Below are 17,427 nucleotides of genomic sequence, written 5' to 3'. Positions count from 1 at the left end.
CTTTGGAACCTTGTCCGTGGCAGAATGCTACTGTGACGGCCATGAAGCCCAGATGAGTACTTGTGCAGCAAGTACAGAAACTCATCAAACAACACCTGCAGCTTGCATAGCAGTCGAGATGTAAGTGCTTCGTTGATCTCTAGGTATTTTACAGATGGGAGCAGAGATGTGCGGCCTATCTTTCTTGTTACCTAGAATTCTACTCCAGGGCTTGCTTCCCTTCCTGTCAAAGAAAAACAAAACAAAACTGGTCTGCCTTGTTTCCATAGAGAAGCGGGGCCTTCAGACACCTGACTCACTGTGCATATATTCAGAGCGATAGAATCCTGAGTTGAGCTGTGTCCAAACCCCTGCTGGATTCTTCACAGTCTCTCCTGCTAGGCCTGGCACCGTGGTAGCCACTCTCCTACATTATGGAATGAAAGGATCTGGTTATGGAGAGGTTCCTGACCAAAAAGCTTAAGTCCTAATTTTTCTGCATTATAGATTTGTTATTCTATTTTATAGTTAAACTGAGTGCAACAGTCATTTTTTATGGATTCTGGAAATATTATTTGAAGCCTAGCTTCCCCTTTCTGGAAACAATGTCCTGATATGCCGTCTCATATCTCAAGTTACAGTTCATAAACTAGTGGCAACATTAAATGCTCCCAGATACCTCTCCCAGAGAACAGCCTGGCTTTCTCCCGAATGCTCTCCTAGCTTGGTTTCTGCAGATTTAGGCCGTTCACCTAGTTTAGTTGTACTAGTTAATATCATGGTCTACCACTTCAGATCATTTTATAATCTCTTACTGATCAATACGCCTTAGACAAGAAAAGTGTTAGACTGTGTCATTCTGAGTTTCCACTGAGTGCCTGAGATCTAGACTCTCTGTACATCTGAGCTGTCAAGAGACAGAAGAAAATCTGCCAGACTCTGAGCATCTCTGATGGTGCTCCTAACAGACTAGAAGCCCGTTTTCATGCGCCTGCCAAGAGCTCAGTGTCTGATACCTGGTGCTCCCTGAAGTGAGCATCTACTCACAAGCTTGCTGGGTGATCGGCAGTGATTTGTCATGATGATGCTGATGATGATAGTGATGATGATGGTGATGATGCTGATGGAGCTGTCCAGTGATAGTGATGAAGAGGCTGGGGTTTGGCCAGGCCCCATAGGGAGGCAGCTCTAATACTTGTCAGGCCTTAAAAGATCTCGTTCCTGGGCATCCCCCTCCCCATGGGGGAATGGCTTATGAATAGGTCATAGTGGAAGACCCTCTCTTTTCTAAGGCAACTTTATTAGCCCTTCGGTCACAATGCAGCTGTCTGTTTATAGGTCCTACTTTGTGAGGACACCCAGTGGCTCAGCCTTCTGATGGCTTTATAGCCTTGCCCGCATTGCCCAGCCCTCTAGGAATACCACCATTCTCCTCGTCAGCCAAGCCTGGGAGCCTTTGTTGCAACCATATTACCCCTGCCTGCAAAGGCAACCTCTTAGAAAAGACAAGACCCCAGAAGCCAGACTGCAGCAGGACACTGTCTGCCCCCACAGGCACCGGACTGACATCCCAGCATTAACCCTTCTTAGGTTTTACCTTGGTTTCTGTTTTGACAAAAGCACGTTTAGATTACTCGTGTTGCCACAGTGAACACTCACTAACAGGTCCTTTTCCTCACCTCAAAAGTCAACCCAGTGGACCACAAACTGGCTTCTAACTTGCTAAGTCTAAACGTAGGCATCTCAATTGTATATCTACAGGGGCAGTGAGTGTTTCTTGCCAAGCAATACGATGGTGTGGGCTGTGTGCCGTCGTTTTTAAGCCTCACTTTAGAAACAGTCACCTTGTATTAATGAAAGCACTGGCTCTTAAAGAGCTGGGGAGCAGATGGTACGCTTGGGCAGCACGACTAGAGAATGAAACACACCACACACACACACCACACATAGTACCACACATACCACACACACACACCACACATAGTACCACACATACCACACACACACCACACACATACACCACATACACACATACACATAACACACACACACATCACACACACCACACACACACATATAACACACACACACATCACACACACCACACACACACACCACACACCTCCACCACCCTACACCCACACACACACACACACACACACCACACACACCACACATACCACACATACCACACACACACCACACACACATACACTACCCCCACACACACCACACACACACCACACACACACACACCATACACACCACACACCACCACCACCCCACACCCCCCCACACACATACCACACCACACACCACACACACCACATACACACACCACACACACCAACATACACACCACACACACACATTCCACACCACATACCACACACACCACATGCACACACCGCACGCACACACAACACACACACCATACACACCACACACACACACCACACACCATACATATACACATACACACCACACACACTACACACATACATACACACACACACGCACACACACACCACATATACATACACACACACACATTTCAGCACAGGATGAGATCTCAGGTGCAGCAAGTGGCCTGCTACATCCCACATACCCCTCCACACACCCTTGTCTGATGCCTTCCGATATGAGAGTGTTCAGACCTGTCAGTAATGCTTCTTCCACTTTGGTTGTGTTTTAATTTCCTCTTCCATTTTCTCTTTTGTCCTTAAAAATGTATCTCTCCTTACTACAGAAAGAAGCAGGAGACTTAGGAATATATATCCCACAGTTGCTTCTCATAGAGCCCCCAGTCAATTGATTCATTCTGCAAATCCTTGGGTACCTGACATAGTCCTCACTCCATATAAAAGTTTCTGAGGAGGGGGCTGGAGAGATGGCTCAGCGGTTAAGAGCACGGACTGCTCTTCCAGAGGTCCTGCGTCCAATTCCCAGCAACCACATGGTGGCTCACAACCATCTGTAATGAGATCTGATTCCCTCCTTTGGTGTGTATGAAAATAGAGCACTCACATACATAAAATAAATCTTTAAAAAGAAGTTGCTGAGGGGACTATAGCCTGCCTTACGATATATATATATATATATGAATATATATATATTCTCATGATAGATGCAGCCAAGAAACAAGGGTGAAAACTTATAAAATCGTTTCAAACTATCCGTGGGTCTTGACAAAGTGGCTCTCCATATCGGGAGTGTATTCGGGGATTGTAGGGGAGAGGAAAGGGGGTCAGCTTCAGAATGTCAGACTTGCTGGCTGGCTCCCGGCAAGAGGTGTTTTAAATCACCTCTGAACTTCAGCTGTCCAGTGTGTCACATGGGCCTGTGGCCCCTGAGAAACCAGTATAGATGTTCATCTGGATGAGGCCTGCCAGGGTTCTCCAAAGCCAGGTAGGCTCTTCCGGCTGTGGCCTTGGGCTCCAGGCTGAAGTGATCTTACAAACCAGCTGATGTTTGCTTGCAGAAACCAGCTCTCCAGCAAGGACAAGAGGACATAGTACTAAGACCAGCCCCATGGAAGGAAGGCCATGGGTGTCCGTCCCGCCTCCCTCCTTGCCTGGAGGTTATGTCTGGAAGCACCATGAACACTAGCACCTCTTCTCAGCTTTCTTTCTTTCTTTCTTTCTTTCTTTCTTTCTTTCTTTCTTGCTTGCTTGCTTGCTTGCTTGCTTTCTTTCTTGCTTGCTTTCTTTCTTGCTTTCTTTTTTCTTTCTTTCTTTCTTTCTTTCTTTCTTTCTTTCTTTCTTTCTTTCTTTCTTTCTTTCTTTCTTTCTTTCTTTCTTTCTTTCTTTCCCCACTGCTCGAGTTTACATTGATTTCTAGAAGAAAACCAGTTTGTGGGCCTCCCTGAAGAGTCACTCACTGCTTTACCCGTTGAATCAAGAGTGTTTGCAGTCCTCCCAGGCCTGCCTGTGTCTCTCCTGCCCCAATTGGGACTCCCACCTGAGGTCCCCGGGATCTAGAACTGAGACCCACCTAGTGTTTAAATTGCTGTTTTACATCAGCGTTCCCCACCCCCACCCCCTTCCTAGGCTTTCAGACTTTCAGTCTCCTAAACCCCATGCAAACATGGGTCTTTATCCTTAGGGAGAAATGGTATGCAGAATGGCAAAAAGTCCTGTGCTTCCCATGGAGAAACTGAGGCAGCTGTGCTAATTCATTAGGAACCTTTGGTTTCTCGTGTCCCCAGTTTGAAGCCAAGGAATTGTTCACATTCTTTCAATGATAAATGAGCATGTGAGGAATTCACCAGACTGCAGTCTCTCTGCCTCTGTCCTCAATAAAGGTGACTGGCTTTAGGTGAGGGGTGTGGGGGTTATAAAGACATATATATGGCTAGGCCACCAAGACTAGTTTAATGCCCCCCCCCACTCTCCGCTTCCCAGTACAAGGTTGGGGCTTCCTAGGAAACAGTTCTGTCTGCCCATGATTTGTGGGCACAATGGCTTCATTTTGGAAGAACTTTCTCCTTCTCTGCTCCCTCCTACCTCAGTTCAGATATCTAGTTTTCAGACCCAATGGGTTTGGACTGTGCTCTGCATGAGGTTAGGAACACAGAGGAAGAATGTGTGTGACAGAGCTCTGGCCAGTTGAGTAATGTTTACTCTGCCGGTGGCTGGGGCGCTCACTCGAGCTGGCATAGGTCCACTAACTGGAGGAACATTCCTTCATTATCACGAATAGGAGCTGGCTTCAAAATGAAGTGTCAGGGTCGAAGGCATCCCACCAGGTTCTGGGTTCACCTTACAGATCCCAGTCAAGAGAGCCCCTTCCCCAGGTTTCGGGGCCAAAGGCCATGTGAGGGACAGGCTGAGCCCTTATTACCCAAGAGTCCCCGCTCTCCTCTCTCCGTAGAGAGGAATTCTAGACACCATTTCCTGGTTGGCCTTGCTCTTTTGTTCACCTACCAAGGAAAGCCAATGTTTCTCTTAACATTACTTTATTAATCCAGCATCTATCACCAGAGGTAGGAAATGTATATGTCCTTCAGAGGAAAAAAAAAAAAAGACCAAAGCCAAAAGAGTTAACTGATCCAGAATCATAATGGACAGAAAGGGAAGATAGACAGACAGACAGAGTTTTAAATGTCTAGGTCCTGATGCTTTGCTGGTTTCCAGATTTGAAGGCTTTACTGGTTCTTGAGAATCTTAAAGGGGTGGGCTACATAGTTAGGTCTATGAGCTATAGGTGGAAGCCCCTGAAATAGACCAGAGCAGGCCTTCTCTGGAGTCCTCCTGTAAGGTGATCATGGTTGTCTTTGAACACAGGAGGCAGAGCTGGTCTTGTATAAACCAACACATGCATCTAAACACACACACGCACACACACACGCACACACACATTCACACACACACACACATTCACACACACCCAGAGGTACCTAAGTTGTAGAAGAACAGTCACAGGGCTGTTGGGGAAAATTGCACCATCGGTGACATGTTATTAAAAAAGAAAGCTTCCATCCAAACATTAGTAGAGTTTGCAGCTGCTAGGTGGTTAAAATCATAAAAGCTGCCCAACAATAAACATGGTAGTTGACCTGAAAGGGTCCTGAAGTTTGCCTAAGGAAGTAGAGGTCAGGAGGTTGCAGGTCATTATTGTGACATGGAAGACAGAGGACTGTCTGCAGTCAGAAGGCATTATGATTTCTGACGAGCACAGATGTGGCATATAGCCCTTGAGTGATCGAGGCAGCTGGCTGATGCTGCTTAGGCGGTATTATTCAGTAATAATAGGTCCATGTTGGGTTGGACTGTTGATTATATGCTGTGTGGTCCTATCCAGCTTTGTGCAAATTTTTTAATTCATCTAGTGCTTCTCAACTGTGAGATCTGTGTGACTTCCCAGCAATCCCCTGGTAAGTCTGGAACAGATTCACACTTTCAATTCAGAACTGACCATCCTTTCTCTTTCTGCTTGTTCCTTGATCAAAGCAGCTGTGGTCTTCTTCCTTCAGTCTGTAAATAGGCACCAGACCAGGTGCTCTGTCAGCAACAATAACTAAAGCATCTCTTCCCTTTGAGAGGAAGAGAAAAGTAAACACATCAGAGAACAGGGAGACTCCTCATGGTGAGTCTCTAGAGACCCAGTTCTCAACCTGTGAGTCATGACCCCTTTGGGGGGGGGGGTCCAATGACCTTTTCACAGGGGTTGAATATCAGATATCCTTCATATCAGATATTTATATTCTGATTCATAACAGTAGCATAGTTACAGTTATAAAGTAGCAACAAAAATAATCTTGTGATTGTGGGATTCCCACAACATGAAGAACTCTATTAAAGGGTTGTGTCGCTAGGAAGGATGAGAACTACTGCTCTAGAGCCTTCAAAGCCTAGAGGACAGGACCATTAAGTAACAAGGTGAATGAAGAACACATTCCCAGAGATACTGTAGGGAAAAGAACTGTCAACATAGAGGGAACAGGGAATCGCATAGGCAAGGCACTGAGGCGGTGGCAGAGCCATCTGATCTGAGGTGACCGCATGGACTGTGATGAGGGATGATACATTTTTATAAGGCAGAATGTAGATTCTGTTAGTCAGAGGTATTTGGACTCCTTCAGAAAGCAGCAAGGGATCAACAGAAGCTTCTGAACAGAGAGGATAGAGAGATAATGGTCTACCAAGTCCTTGCCTTGCAAGACTGAGACCCTGTCCCAAATACCTCCCCTGATCCCATGCAAAATCTGGGCATGGTGACCGAGTTTTATAATACCAGTGCTAGGGAAGCAGAAGCAGGCCGATTCCTGGGGCTTGCCGGCTAGCTACCTTAGCATATTTGATAACCCAAGGTCCATGATACCCAGAGAACAGTAGCATCTAACACCTAGGGGAAGTCTCTAGATTGTACTTGGATGTCTTTCTAGGGCTCATAGGGTCCATGATAGGACCATGACAAAATAATGACTTGAACCAAGTCATGAGTAGAAGACTTGTGACCATGATTTACCACAGCCATTTCTTCCGTAGGTCTCCTGTGACAGATAACCTGGTATCTTCAGTAAATCAAGGTTAACACAGAAGCCTTGTTGCCTGTCTCCATTCCAGAGCTAGGAATGGTGATTGACAAAAGAAAGAGCATCCACTTCTTAATGAAGTTTCCAAATGTTTGTGTGAAGATAGGCTGAGAGTAGAGGCAGGGATACTTGGAGTAACTGTTATATATCCATCGTAACGCATTTGCCCTGAGTAATGCACATCCACTAATTCACTGTGACCTAAGGGGTGAACATTGTTAACAATTAGGAAAGGAAGCCCAGGGGACGCTAGTAACTTCCCCAGGCATACCTGACTATGGCACGGTGGAGCCAGGAGTCACCCAGGTCACCTAGCTCCAGAGCCAATACATTCTGTTTCCCTCGTTCATTAAATATGATATATTTTATGAATTCATGAAATATATGAAGATTCTGGCTCCATTTTTTCTCTTCCTGGTGTGTGGCCTGTGGACAATCTCATAATATCTGTCTACCCCTGCTCCTAGAAGATCACTCCAGTGCCTGTTACACCTATGAGAGGAGCATCAGTTGGGGAAGGATGCAGGTGGACCTAGTGCTGACAAGCCTTCTGCCTAGTTCCCTCCACACTGCACCACTGACAGTCCCCTTGCCACAGCACACCATCCTCCAGCTTCTAGATAAGGAGGCTGGCACTCACCCAGTAGATAGATGGCAAAGCTGTGCTCAAAACAGGGATCTTCCAGGTCCCAGCCAGAAATCATAAAGGGGAAGTTCAGAGACATGTCTGTGCTTGGTACAAATGCTGGAACCCAACAAATGGGTTCTGCTGCCCAGCCTCTAATGAGAGCCTCTGGACTCTTACCATACCACCTTGTGAAGGTTTTTGTTTCCCATGGATATCCTTAGTTAATTATTTTAAAATAAATAATCGTGTAGCCTGTGGTAGGGGAGAAGCCTCTCTGTGACCCATATTTGATCATCAGAGGGCTGGCTCTTTTCCTTCAGCCAAATTAAATAGGCTAAGTCCAGAGACTGTTTGACTTAAGACCAAATCGATGGTGGGGACAGGCTGGGAGGTGAGCACACACCTGACTCCCAGTGTTATCACCACTCTCTTGGGAGCAGGGCATCTTGGGAAGGTAAATAGCTGGCCAGGGAGTCAAAACATGCAGGTGAAATCCGAGTGAAGTCCAGATGCTTCCAAAGGAAAGCAGCAGGGCAGCAGCCAGGCCTCCTGCCATGTTGCTTCCTGGGCAATGCAACAATCAGTCTGCCAGAGCAGGAGCCTCTAGAAATTTGCTCTTTACCAGAAAATTCCATCCGTGCTAGGACTCTGGCCTTAGGAGTCGTAGAATTCAAGACGCTTCATATCCACATCTTGAGGTCTATCCTACTTCCAGATCACCCTGCCAAGCATCTTCGCCCGCAGTCCAGGAGTATTTGGCATAATGCTGGGAGCTGGAGAGTGGTTGCCACCAGTCCTTGAACAGTGCCAGAGAGGCGGAACTCTCTCTGTTTCATGGGAAGAGGCAGAGGTGCAGTGCCAAGCAGGATTTGAACCCATTCATTTATAAATCCCAAAGTCTGTCCATTGTCCCTTCTTGCTAGAAAATTCTTCCTTGTCCTGACTAGAAATCTGCCTCACCCTTATGGGTTGGCCTACCTCGGCCTTCAGAGAAACCCAGGCCTTCAGAAGATTCAACTCTTTCTCCTGCTTTCCATTTTCTCATCTATCCTTTCCACCCCTCCCCCCCATCCTTCAATAGACGCTGACTGGATGACTAGGAAGTGCCAAAACCTGGCAATACAACAAAGAACAAACCAAAATGGACCAAAGTCTCTTACACCAGGCTGGAGAAGCGGCTCAGCTCTTACAGGCTCCCAATCAAAAAGGCAAACCATTACATTTGTATATGATATTTATATATAAAATCTTATATTCCTCAATTAAAGTAGAGGCCACGCCACCCTCACCCTGGGGAAGATGGGTGATCATTCTTGTGAGTGGACACAGAAGAGAAAACAATGTTGATTTCTTGTCACCCACCATTGAAAACAGGAGGCACTGAGTCAGTGTCCAGGGGCCCTGGTGACACTAATTTTCCTATGGGGTTCATGTTGTTTTGCAGGAGTGCGCTACAGCCAGCCGGGAAACAATGAGGTCACTTCCTCTTCGACAATCAGTCACCATGGTAACAGTGCCATGGTGACCAGCCAGTCGGTTTTACAGCAAGTCTCCCCGGCCAGTCTGGACCCAAGCCACAGTCTCCTCTCACCTGACAGTAAAATGGTGAGTACTCCTGAGCCACTGGAGCTGATAAGATAAGAGGCAAGACAAACACAACTTCTCACAAGGCCTGCCTCAAACAATGAACCATTGTAGCCCCACCAGGAAAAATGGGGGCTGTCCAGAGCAGGAACCAAAAGGTAGGCTGGTGACCCAGCCTTTGGCGGGTAGAAGAGGTGTTCAGTTTGAACCCAGCCAATAAATCTGACAGAGCCCTGCTCTCATTTTATTGATTGAATGTCTCATAAAGGAGCAAGCCGGGTGGGACGCTGTTTGTTTTGGGGCTGCCAATGACATTTGTGTTGATAAAATGTTCATTCATCCTTCCCGTCCAAGGCCTCCAAAACTTGATTTTTTTTTTTAACCCAGAAAGCACCTCACTCTGAAACAAGCCCCTGACTCCTTTCCTGACTCCTTTGGTCCTGATGAGGAGAGTTTCAGGATGTAGAGCAGGCAGGATATGGGATTCCTGGACTGGGAGGGAGGACATAATGGCAGGTCTGGTCTGGTGGGTGGGGTGGTGGCTGGAGTAAGAAACAGTGACTTCAAAGGTTCCGTTACCAGCTCTCAACTCTCAGCTCTGGCACCTCAGAATGGTATAGCCTTGGGCAAATTACAACTTTGGCTCTCTTTTCTTCATCTATAAAACTGGGGTAGCCTCCATAGGGTTGTTGAGGAAGTATGATAGCATATACAAAAACATTCAGCACAGTGACTATTTCATGAATAGCATGCTGTCCCATCATTATCAATGATAATATTACCAAAGTTTTCTGACCCTCTAACCACAGCCCCATAACCGGATGAACCCTAGCCTGCTCAGTAAGGCTTATCTGTGTGTTCAAAGTTCTGAGTCATATGTGTATGTTTATGTGTATGTGTGTGTGTATGTATACACACACACACAACACTAACTTTTCTTGAATCTGCCCTTTGACAGTTTCATACATGTATATAGGACATTCTGATTCCTGCCACCCCCAGTCTCTCTGAACCCCTCTTTATCTCCTCCCACCCCCATCCTAGACCTATTCTCCAATTCATAGGTTTGCAAATACAAGGGCACGGGACAGGGCTTTTGAGACAACAGAAGTATTACGACACCAACCGTGAGGGTAGGAAATGGAAAACTTTATTCTCTGGGTCATGCTCTGTTTCATGGGAGGGAGGAGCTGAGGGTTCCTGACTTCCACGACGAAGGTGGAGCTGCACATATTCCCGAAAGGTGTCTGACCCCCACCTGTGACCGTGACTGGTGGGGGCTGGAAGGTGGCAGGGAGCGTTTACCATTTTAGACCTTGACGTGTGAGCTGTGTAGGCAACACAGGAGAAGTGAGTCACAGGTGACCAAGTCTCCAGTTCCTCGGAAGAAAAACAACATGTAGGTCTTGAGGGGAGCCCTGGTCTGGACAACTCCAGTTTCAGGAGACCTGGGCTGGCTTCCCTTATGGGAGTCTTTGTAAACAAACCAGATAGGTCAACCAAGTCGGAACCATTTCTCAGGCTTCTGTGCTCTCCCCTGAGATCCCTTCTTCCCTGACAGCAATGTGTGCACGCTGCCTTTATAGTTTCTTTTGCTTTTTCTATAATGCTTTTTAACCATTATTTTTATTTTATGTGAATGAATGTTCTGCACACCATGTGTGTATTAGACCCCCTAGGCCTGGAGTTACAGAATGTTGTGAACTGCCATGCAGGTGTTGGGAATTTAACCCAGGTCCTCTAGAAAAATAACCAATGCTCCTTAACCCCTGAGCCATCTCTCCAGCCCACCAGTCTTTATGATTTTTTGACAGTCAAAACACAAACAAGTCAGGGTTGAAGCATTATTTAGGCTACCCTGAAAAAGAGGCCTTTACTTCTCAGTGGTTTAAAAACTTCTAGATAGGTCTGGAGAGGTGGCTCAGTGGTTAGGACAATTGCTTATTCTTTCAGAGCACCAGAGTTCAATTCTCAGCAACCACATGGTGGCTCACAGCTGCATGGAACCCCAGTTTTATGGGACTTAATACCGTCTCCATGGGCACGCATGTGATGCACAGATATCCATACAGGCAAAACATTAATACACACAGAATAAAATAAGAATAATAAACTCCCAGGTTCTGGGTTAGGGATGTAGCTCAGTGGTAGAGGTGCTTTGCCTTAGAAGAATGCCCCAAGTACCAAAAAATAAAATAAAATACAATGTAATTCCAAGCCTTAGCTCTTAGTTCTTAAAGGCCCCTGGAGTCTCTCTTTATGTTCTCTTTATCTTCCTTGTAAGGTACACTCTGTCGCCCACATCCAGGCTGTCCCGTGCATAGCCTGCGGACACACTCTTACCCTTTTCTCATCATTGCCCTCACTAGGCCATGTGCTAGATTGATGATTGACCAAGACAGCACACCTCAGTGTTAGCAAACATCTGGAAGTTTGTTTGCAGGGCCTGGCTTTTCGCTTGTCTTCAACACCCTGGTTTATATGTTATGTCACTATCACCGGGTGCCCAGAGTCAAGAGTCTGTTCCCTGTTAATGTGTAACAAGTACATCCCAGGTCCACCAATGCAAGAGTGGAATATGGTTTAAAAAGGACATGGTGGGGCTGGGGAGATGGGCTTGCTGTATGTGCATCAGGACCCGAGTGTGGGTCCCTAGAAGCCACATAGAACTAGACACAGTAGGGCGGCAGGGAGATTAAAGGCCAAGGGACTTCCTGGAAGCTTGTAGGCCGGCTCATCCAGCTGGCCTGGCATTAGAACAGTGAACAAGAGATCCTACCTAAGCGAGGTAGAAGGTGAGGACCACACAAAGTCATACACACACACACACACACTATATCACACATAAATATACACAAACACACACACCATATCACACATACATATACACAAATACACACACATATACCCACCATACACAATACCACATATCACACAAGCAAACCACATATACATACCTCACACATCATACTACACATCACAGAAACACACCACAGATATACATATTACACATACCATTCCATACATCACACAACCATACCACATATACATATATACAAGCACATATACACACACATACAGACATATCACACACAGCATACCATACATCCCACAAACACATCACACACACACCACATATATCATAACACACACAGCACACACATACAGACCACACACAGCATACCACATTCATACATACATGCCACATACCACACACACACACAATAGCACACACACCATGCATACCATACCACATTTATACACACATGCATACATACGTACATACCATATACCACACATCACACACACACACACATATACCATAACACACACCCAACATATAACACATACAGCACACACATACAGACCACAGACACCATACCACATTCATACATACATGCCACATACCACATACACACACATACCATAGCATACACAGACACACACATAGAATACATACACCATACCACATATATACAAACATACATACACATATATCACATACCACATGAAATACACACACACCACATACACATACACACACACATACACCCCACATACTATTTTAAAATCAGAAGTGTGGGCAAGAGAACCCACATGTGCACTCTTGGCTCTGAAATTTACCAGCATAGGGTAAAAGAATTGCTTCGCTTCAGCACCTTCACCTGCAAACTGAGAGAAGCAATGTTCATGTGACAGGGTTGGTGGAAAGACAGCTTACAGCTCTGTTTGATAGCAAGCCCTCCCTGCTACCCTGGGCCAAAATGGCATAGCTGCTCCAAGGCTGTAATTTGCGTATGCTGACTTTTTTTTTTTACTCCTGCAATACTTTGCCAGTGTAAAATCAGACCTTATAAGCAGAGCATCTGCTTTCAGCTACTACTTGAGGCCTTTATTTTCTTTCTTTTTAGTGAAAAAATCAAATTTAGAGACATTTCTTAACCTCTCTAGACTATCTTTCTCCAAAAGATAGGGCTAATAGCACCAACCTTCCATGTTATAGTCACATAAAGAAATCACCATATCAAAGGTATTACAGAATTCAAGCTCTCCAAATTGTTGAGTGAAGGGTCATCATGGTATCGTTGGCAACTCTCCAGCTTCCATCCATTCTGGAAGCAAGCAGGAAGTAATGGCTACTTCTTCAAGTGGGAAGTCACTTGACCAAGGTTGCCAAGCACAGTAGGTGGATGAGCCTGAGAAACCCAGCAAACCTTCGCTCGGGCTCAGGTGACATACAGCTCATCTGTTTCTCTCTCAGTAGGTAGCACAGGGACAAGAGTCATAACGCTTGCTCTCTTTGTGTCATTATGGACTGAGGACTTCTGGGAAAGTGGCTTACAAACAGTAAAGCTATACATCCATCATTTTTATCCACACTTTTGTGGCACCATCAAACTGAAGTGCTACAGAAATGAACTACGCTCACCCACCTTTCCCTAAAAGACCATATTACCCAAGGGATTTGGTCTGAAGGCAGGTCACAGATTTTTTTTTTAATGGCTCTGGCATTCTGAAAAACAAGTTCAGCAAACAGGCTGGTTCTCTCTTGTTTGATGTGGTCAAAATTCCTCATTGGTCATGTGACCTCTAACTCATTTCTCCATGTTCATTTTAAAAACACAAACAAACCTATTCAAGATCCCACCCCCCCTTCTTTTTTTTCAAGTTAACCTTGGAAAGTGTGAGGTTGACCAGAAGGACAGGGCAGGAGCTATCATCTTTCCAGATAGAAGTTGAGACCTAGAATCTCTAGGTCTAGGTAGCTGTGTGTATGACAGACCCTAACACCATAACCCCTCTTCAGGGTTCCTGACTCTCTGATCAATGCTTGGGTCTGCTTAGGAGGAGAGGTTTTCTTAAGAAAAAAATTAGAGTTGGATGGTAGTAGTCCATGCCTTTAATCCCAGTGCTAAGGAAGCAGAGGCAGGCAGACCTCCTGAGTTTGTGGTCAGCCTGGTTTATAGAGTGAGTTCCAGGACAGTCAGGGAAACACAGAGAAACACTGTCTTCAAAAAATCAAAACAACAAGCAAGCAAACAAACAAAAAACAGAAAAAAAGGAAGAAGGAGAAAAAAGAAAAAAAAGAAAAATTATTTCAAAACTGTGACTAGCAAACTATTATGAAAATGTGTGCATATAAAACTGATTTTTATATGATTATAACTAATACCAGGACATTAGAAATATTTCTGATAATATTAGGATCAAAACAACACATCTTTACAGCAGTTTTTATTTAGTACTGTTGAGAAAGTACCCATCAGTGGGTGTATAAACACGCTTGTTAAGTCAAGGACAAGTCCCCGATAGGGTTGGATGCTTGGAGAGCTGGAGACGAGGAGAGGTCATAGTAGGGATGGATGAAAGAATGAACCAGAGCAGCCATGTGCAAGCACGTCTGCGAGAACTGGTCGCTTTCACCTCTGTCACTAAGACGTAATGGCGAACTGCAGTGACGATTTAGCTCTTTTGCCATTAGCAACATCAGCTCCTTGACTGGAGGAAGAAGAGAAAGGAAGGAGGGAGGGATGGAGAAGGACGATGAGGATTTGGAAAAGCAGAAAAGCCTTAGCCTCTCCAACCCTTGGTTGGAGACTTTCTTCTAAACATAGATTTAAAAATGGATCCTAGGTCAGACTGACCAAGACTCCAGCAGCAGGCGTACCATATCCTAGCTTTAGGATCTCAGTCAAGTTGCATATCTACTCTCGGTCTCAGTTTTTCCTCTGGGAAATGGGCATGTTAGAACTCTTGAGCTTGAACTGTTACGTGAGCAGGGATTAGGGGGAGCTCTGGACACCTTCCTGGCTCCCAGTCTACCCTCATGGGGGATCATAGGGCACTTCTTTATTCTGATTTTTAGCAGTCACCTATGTATAGCATCAATAATAGAAAAGGTGGGAGATCAGGACATAAGGCACATAAATAATGAGCAAGTGACCATCATGCAACACACGAGCAGATGAACTTCTGAAGTCGGCAGCTCTAAGAATGGACAAATACAAGTGCCATGAGGACAGGGCCCCGCCCGCCTGTCGCCGCTCTCTCCTCAGCGTCTAGAACAGAGTCTGCTGCACTGTTTAACTTTTGCTGTTGTGTGTGAACAAAGTTGAAAAGCCATAGCATCCTGAAGCCGTCGTTGTGGGTTTAATCCACTCAGGCTGCTTTTTCAACCACTCTCCTTTGCTCTCTCCAGCAGATCACAGTGTCGGGAGGAGGACTGCCCCCAGTCAGCACCTTGACGAATATCCACAGCCTCTCCCACCACAATCCCCAGCAATCTCAAAACCTCATCATGACTCCCCTGTCTGGAGTCATGGCCATTGCACAGAGTAAGTGACTCTTGGTCAGTAAAGCTGGGACCAGGGAGAAAAAAATGAAAAGTGAATCATTGCGGTGGGAAGAGGCCCACGAGGCCCCTGTGAGATCTCCTTCTGCTCCTAGACATAGGGTGGCTGAGGCAGGGCACTACCATCAAGCTGCCCCCAGACTTGCACCCATCTTCCTGCCTTTGCCTCATTGTTGGGACCACAGGCATGCTCAATCGTGCCCAGCACACTTGTAGATTTCACGTTTACCTCTCTGACTCTTTTGTCTCCTCTACAATGTTTAGAGCATTTAGCAACAAGAGACATTATTCTAATGGCTTTGAATCCAGGTCACAATTTCCTAGTTATATAGCCAGGTCAAATCACTCAACCTCTCTGGGATTTGACTTCCTCGTCTATAAAGTGCGGTGTTAACACAATCCAAATGATAAGGAATATAGGCATGCTTGTAAATCTAAAAAGCAAGACCTCTCGTAACTGTGGCTTATCCATTTGTTTCCTGTTTATACCTATCCCTTTGTGTTCTCTAGAAAAATCTTGAGGTTGTTCCTTAGGATAGAGCAAGGTTTTGATGGGTTTCTGAAGAAGTCATTTCATATCATAGACATTTGGGTAGTGCTAAAATATAGAGAGGAACCAGAGAGGGCCACTGACCTAGTATCTCTGAGCTTTCAGATCTTTAAAGAGAAGCAGGTTATTTAACACGTGCCTGAAGAGCTCAAGGAGGCTCTTTTTTCAACCAGCCTTGCCCCATTAGAGGCTGGAGTTGGTGAGACACGCTGGAAAAAGGATGGTTAACTGAGGGTGTGGACATTTTTTAGCTTTGTGTCACAGGTTATCTGTGTGTTTGGATGTTTTTGGCTCCACTGTGGCTACTCAAGCAAAGTCATTGTCTCAGAACCATCTTTGTGACATTGGGGAGCCTACTCAGGTGGAGCCAGGGCTAGCCCAGGGTGGCGTGTTGCTCATCATTTTTCAGCTTTGCCCCACCCCATGGTCCTCTTGGCATCTAGGACTCCATGCTGTTTGCTTCCTTGTATTGTTACTGCATTCTGCTCCCCTCCCCTCCTGTCTTCTAAGAATGGAAATCATGTAAGAGAACAACTTATGCCTTCGAGAGCAGAACAGGTCAGGGCCCATTGAAAGCACACAGATTTGTTGAATGACTGTGTACGGCTCTCACCCTGTCCTTATCTGCTGGGATGGAAACACGCTCCACATTTATATCAGCAAAAGGGAAATGGGAATAAAGAAGTTATTAAAGATTCCCACAGTTAAAAATTACTTCAAATTTACTTCTATTTCATTGGCCCTTGGACTACAGAAACCAAACTAATACTAGAAGTTGCATAAAGCGTGAGATGCCTAAAGCAAGCTTGCTTACCTTCTAAAAGATTACATGGGGTTGGAAGAGATGGCCCAGCAGTAAAAGTGCTTGCTTTTTTGATGACCTGAGTTTAATCCCCAGAACCCATATAAAGGTGGGAGGGGAGAACTGACTCCTGCAAGTTGTCCTCTGATCTATACATGTGCATGGGTCATACACACACACATACACACACACAGAGAGAGAGATTGAGAGAGGGGGTGGCTATGGGTAAAATATCTACTTCCTTATTTCTTTAAACAAAATAACACAAATTACAGGACTTATTTCTTCCCATACTAAGTTTAACTAGCACACACACTTAACTGTATTCTTTTAGGTGCTATCAAAATGAAAGCTTTCCCTAGGGCCACTCTGTATTTTCCAAGTTTGTTCTTCCATCAAGTGCACCCATGCATCTCAGCTTCCTCACGGCATCTCCTGAGGCATGTAAGCAGGGTGCACACTGACCTTAGACATATGTGCATATGTGCACTGGGGT

General features: G+C 45.5%; 1 protein-coding gene across 2 annotated transcripts in view; it reads left to right on the top strand.

The window, feature by feature from the left end:
* The window catches only part of Hnf1b (HNF1 homeobox B), a 54,974-nt gene that overhangs the window by 23,122 nt on the left and 14,425 nt on the right, over positions 1–17,427 (top strand). For both annotated transcript variants that reach the window (XM_052195165.1, XM_052195164.1), the window contains exons 5-6: positions 9,088–9,248; positions 15,427–15,562. In XM_052195165.1, the coding sequence (XP_052051125.1) occupies positions 9,088–9,248; positions 15,427–15,562 (297 nt within the window). The remainder of the gene's footprint in view (positions 1–9,087; positions 9,249–15,426; positions 15,563–17,427) is intronic.

This window comes from Apodemus sylvaticus, chromosome 10, assembly GCF_947179515.1.
Source record: "Apodemus sylvaticus chromosome 10, mApoSyl1.1, whole genome shotgun sequence".
Classification (NCBI taxonomy): domain Eukaryota; kingdom Metazoa; phylum Chordata; class Mammalia; order Rodentia; family Muridae; genus Apodemus; species Apodemus sylvaticus.
Note: the sequence above shows the minus strand (reverse complement) of the source record. Positions and strands in the feature narration are given on the sequence as shown.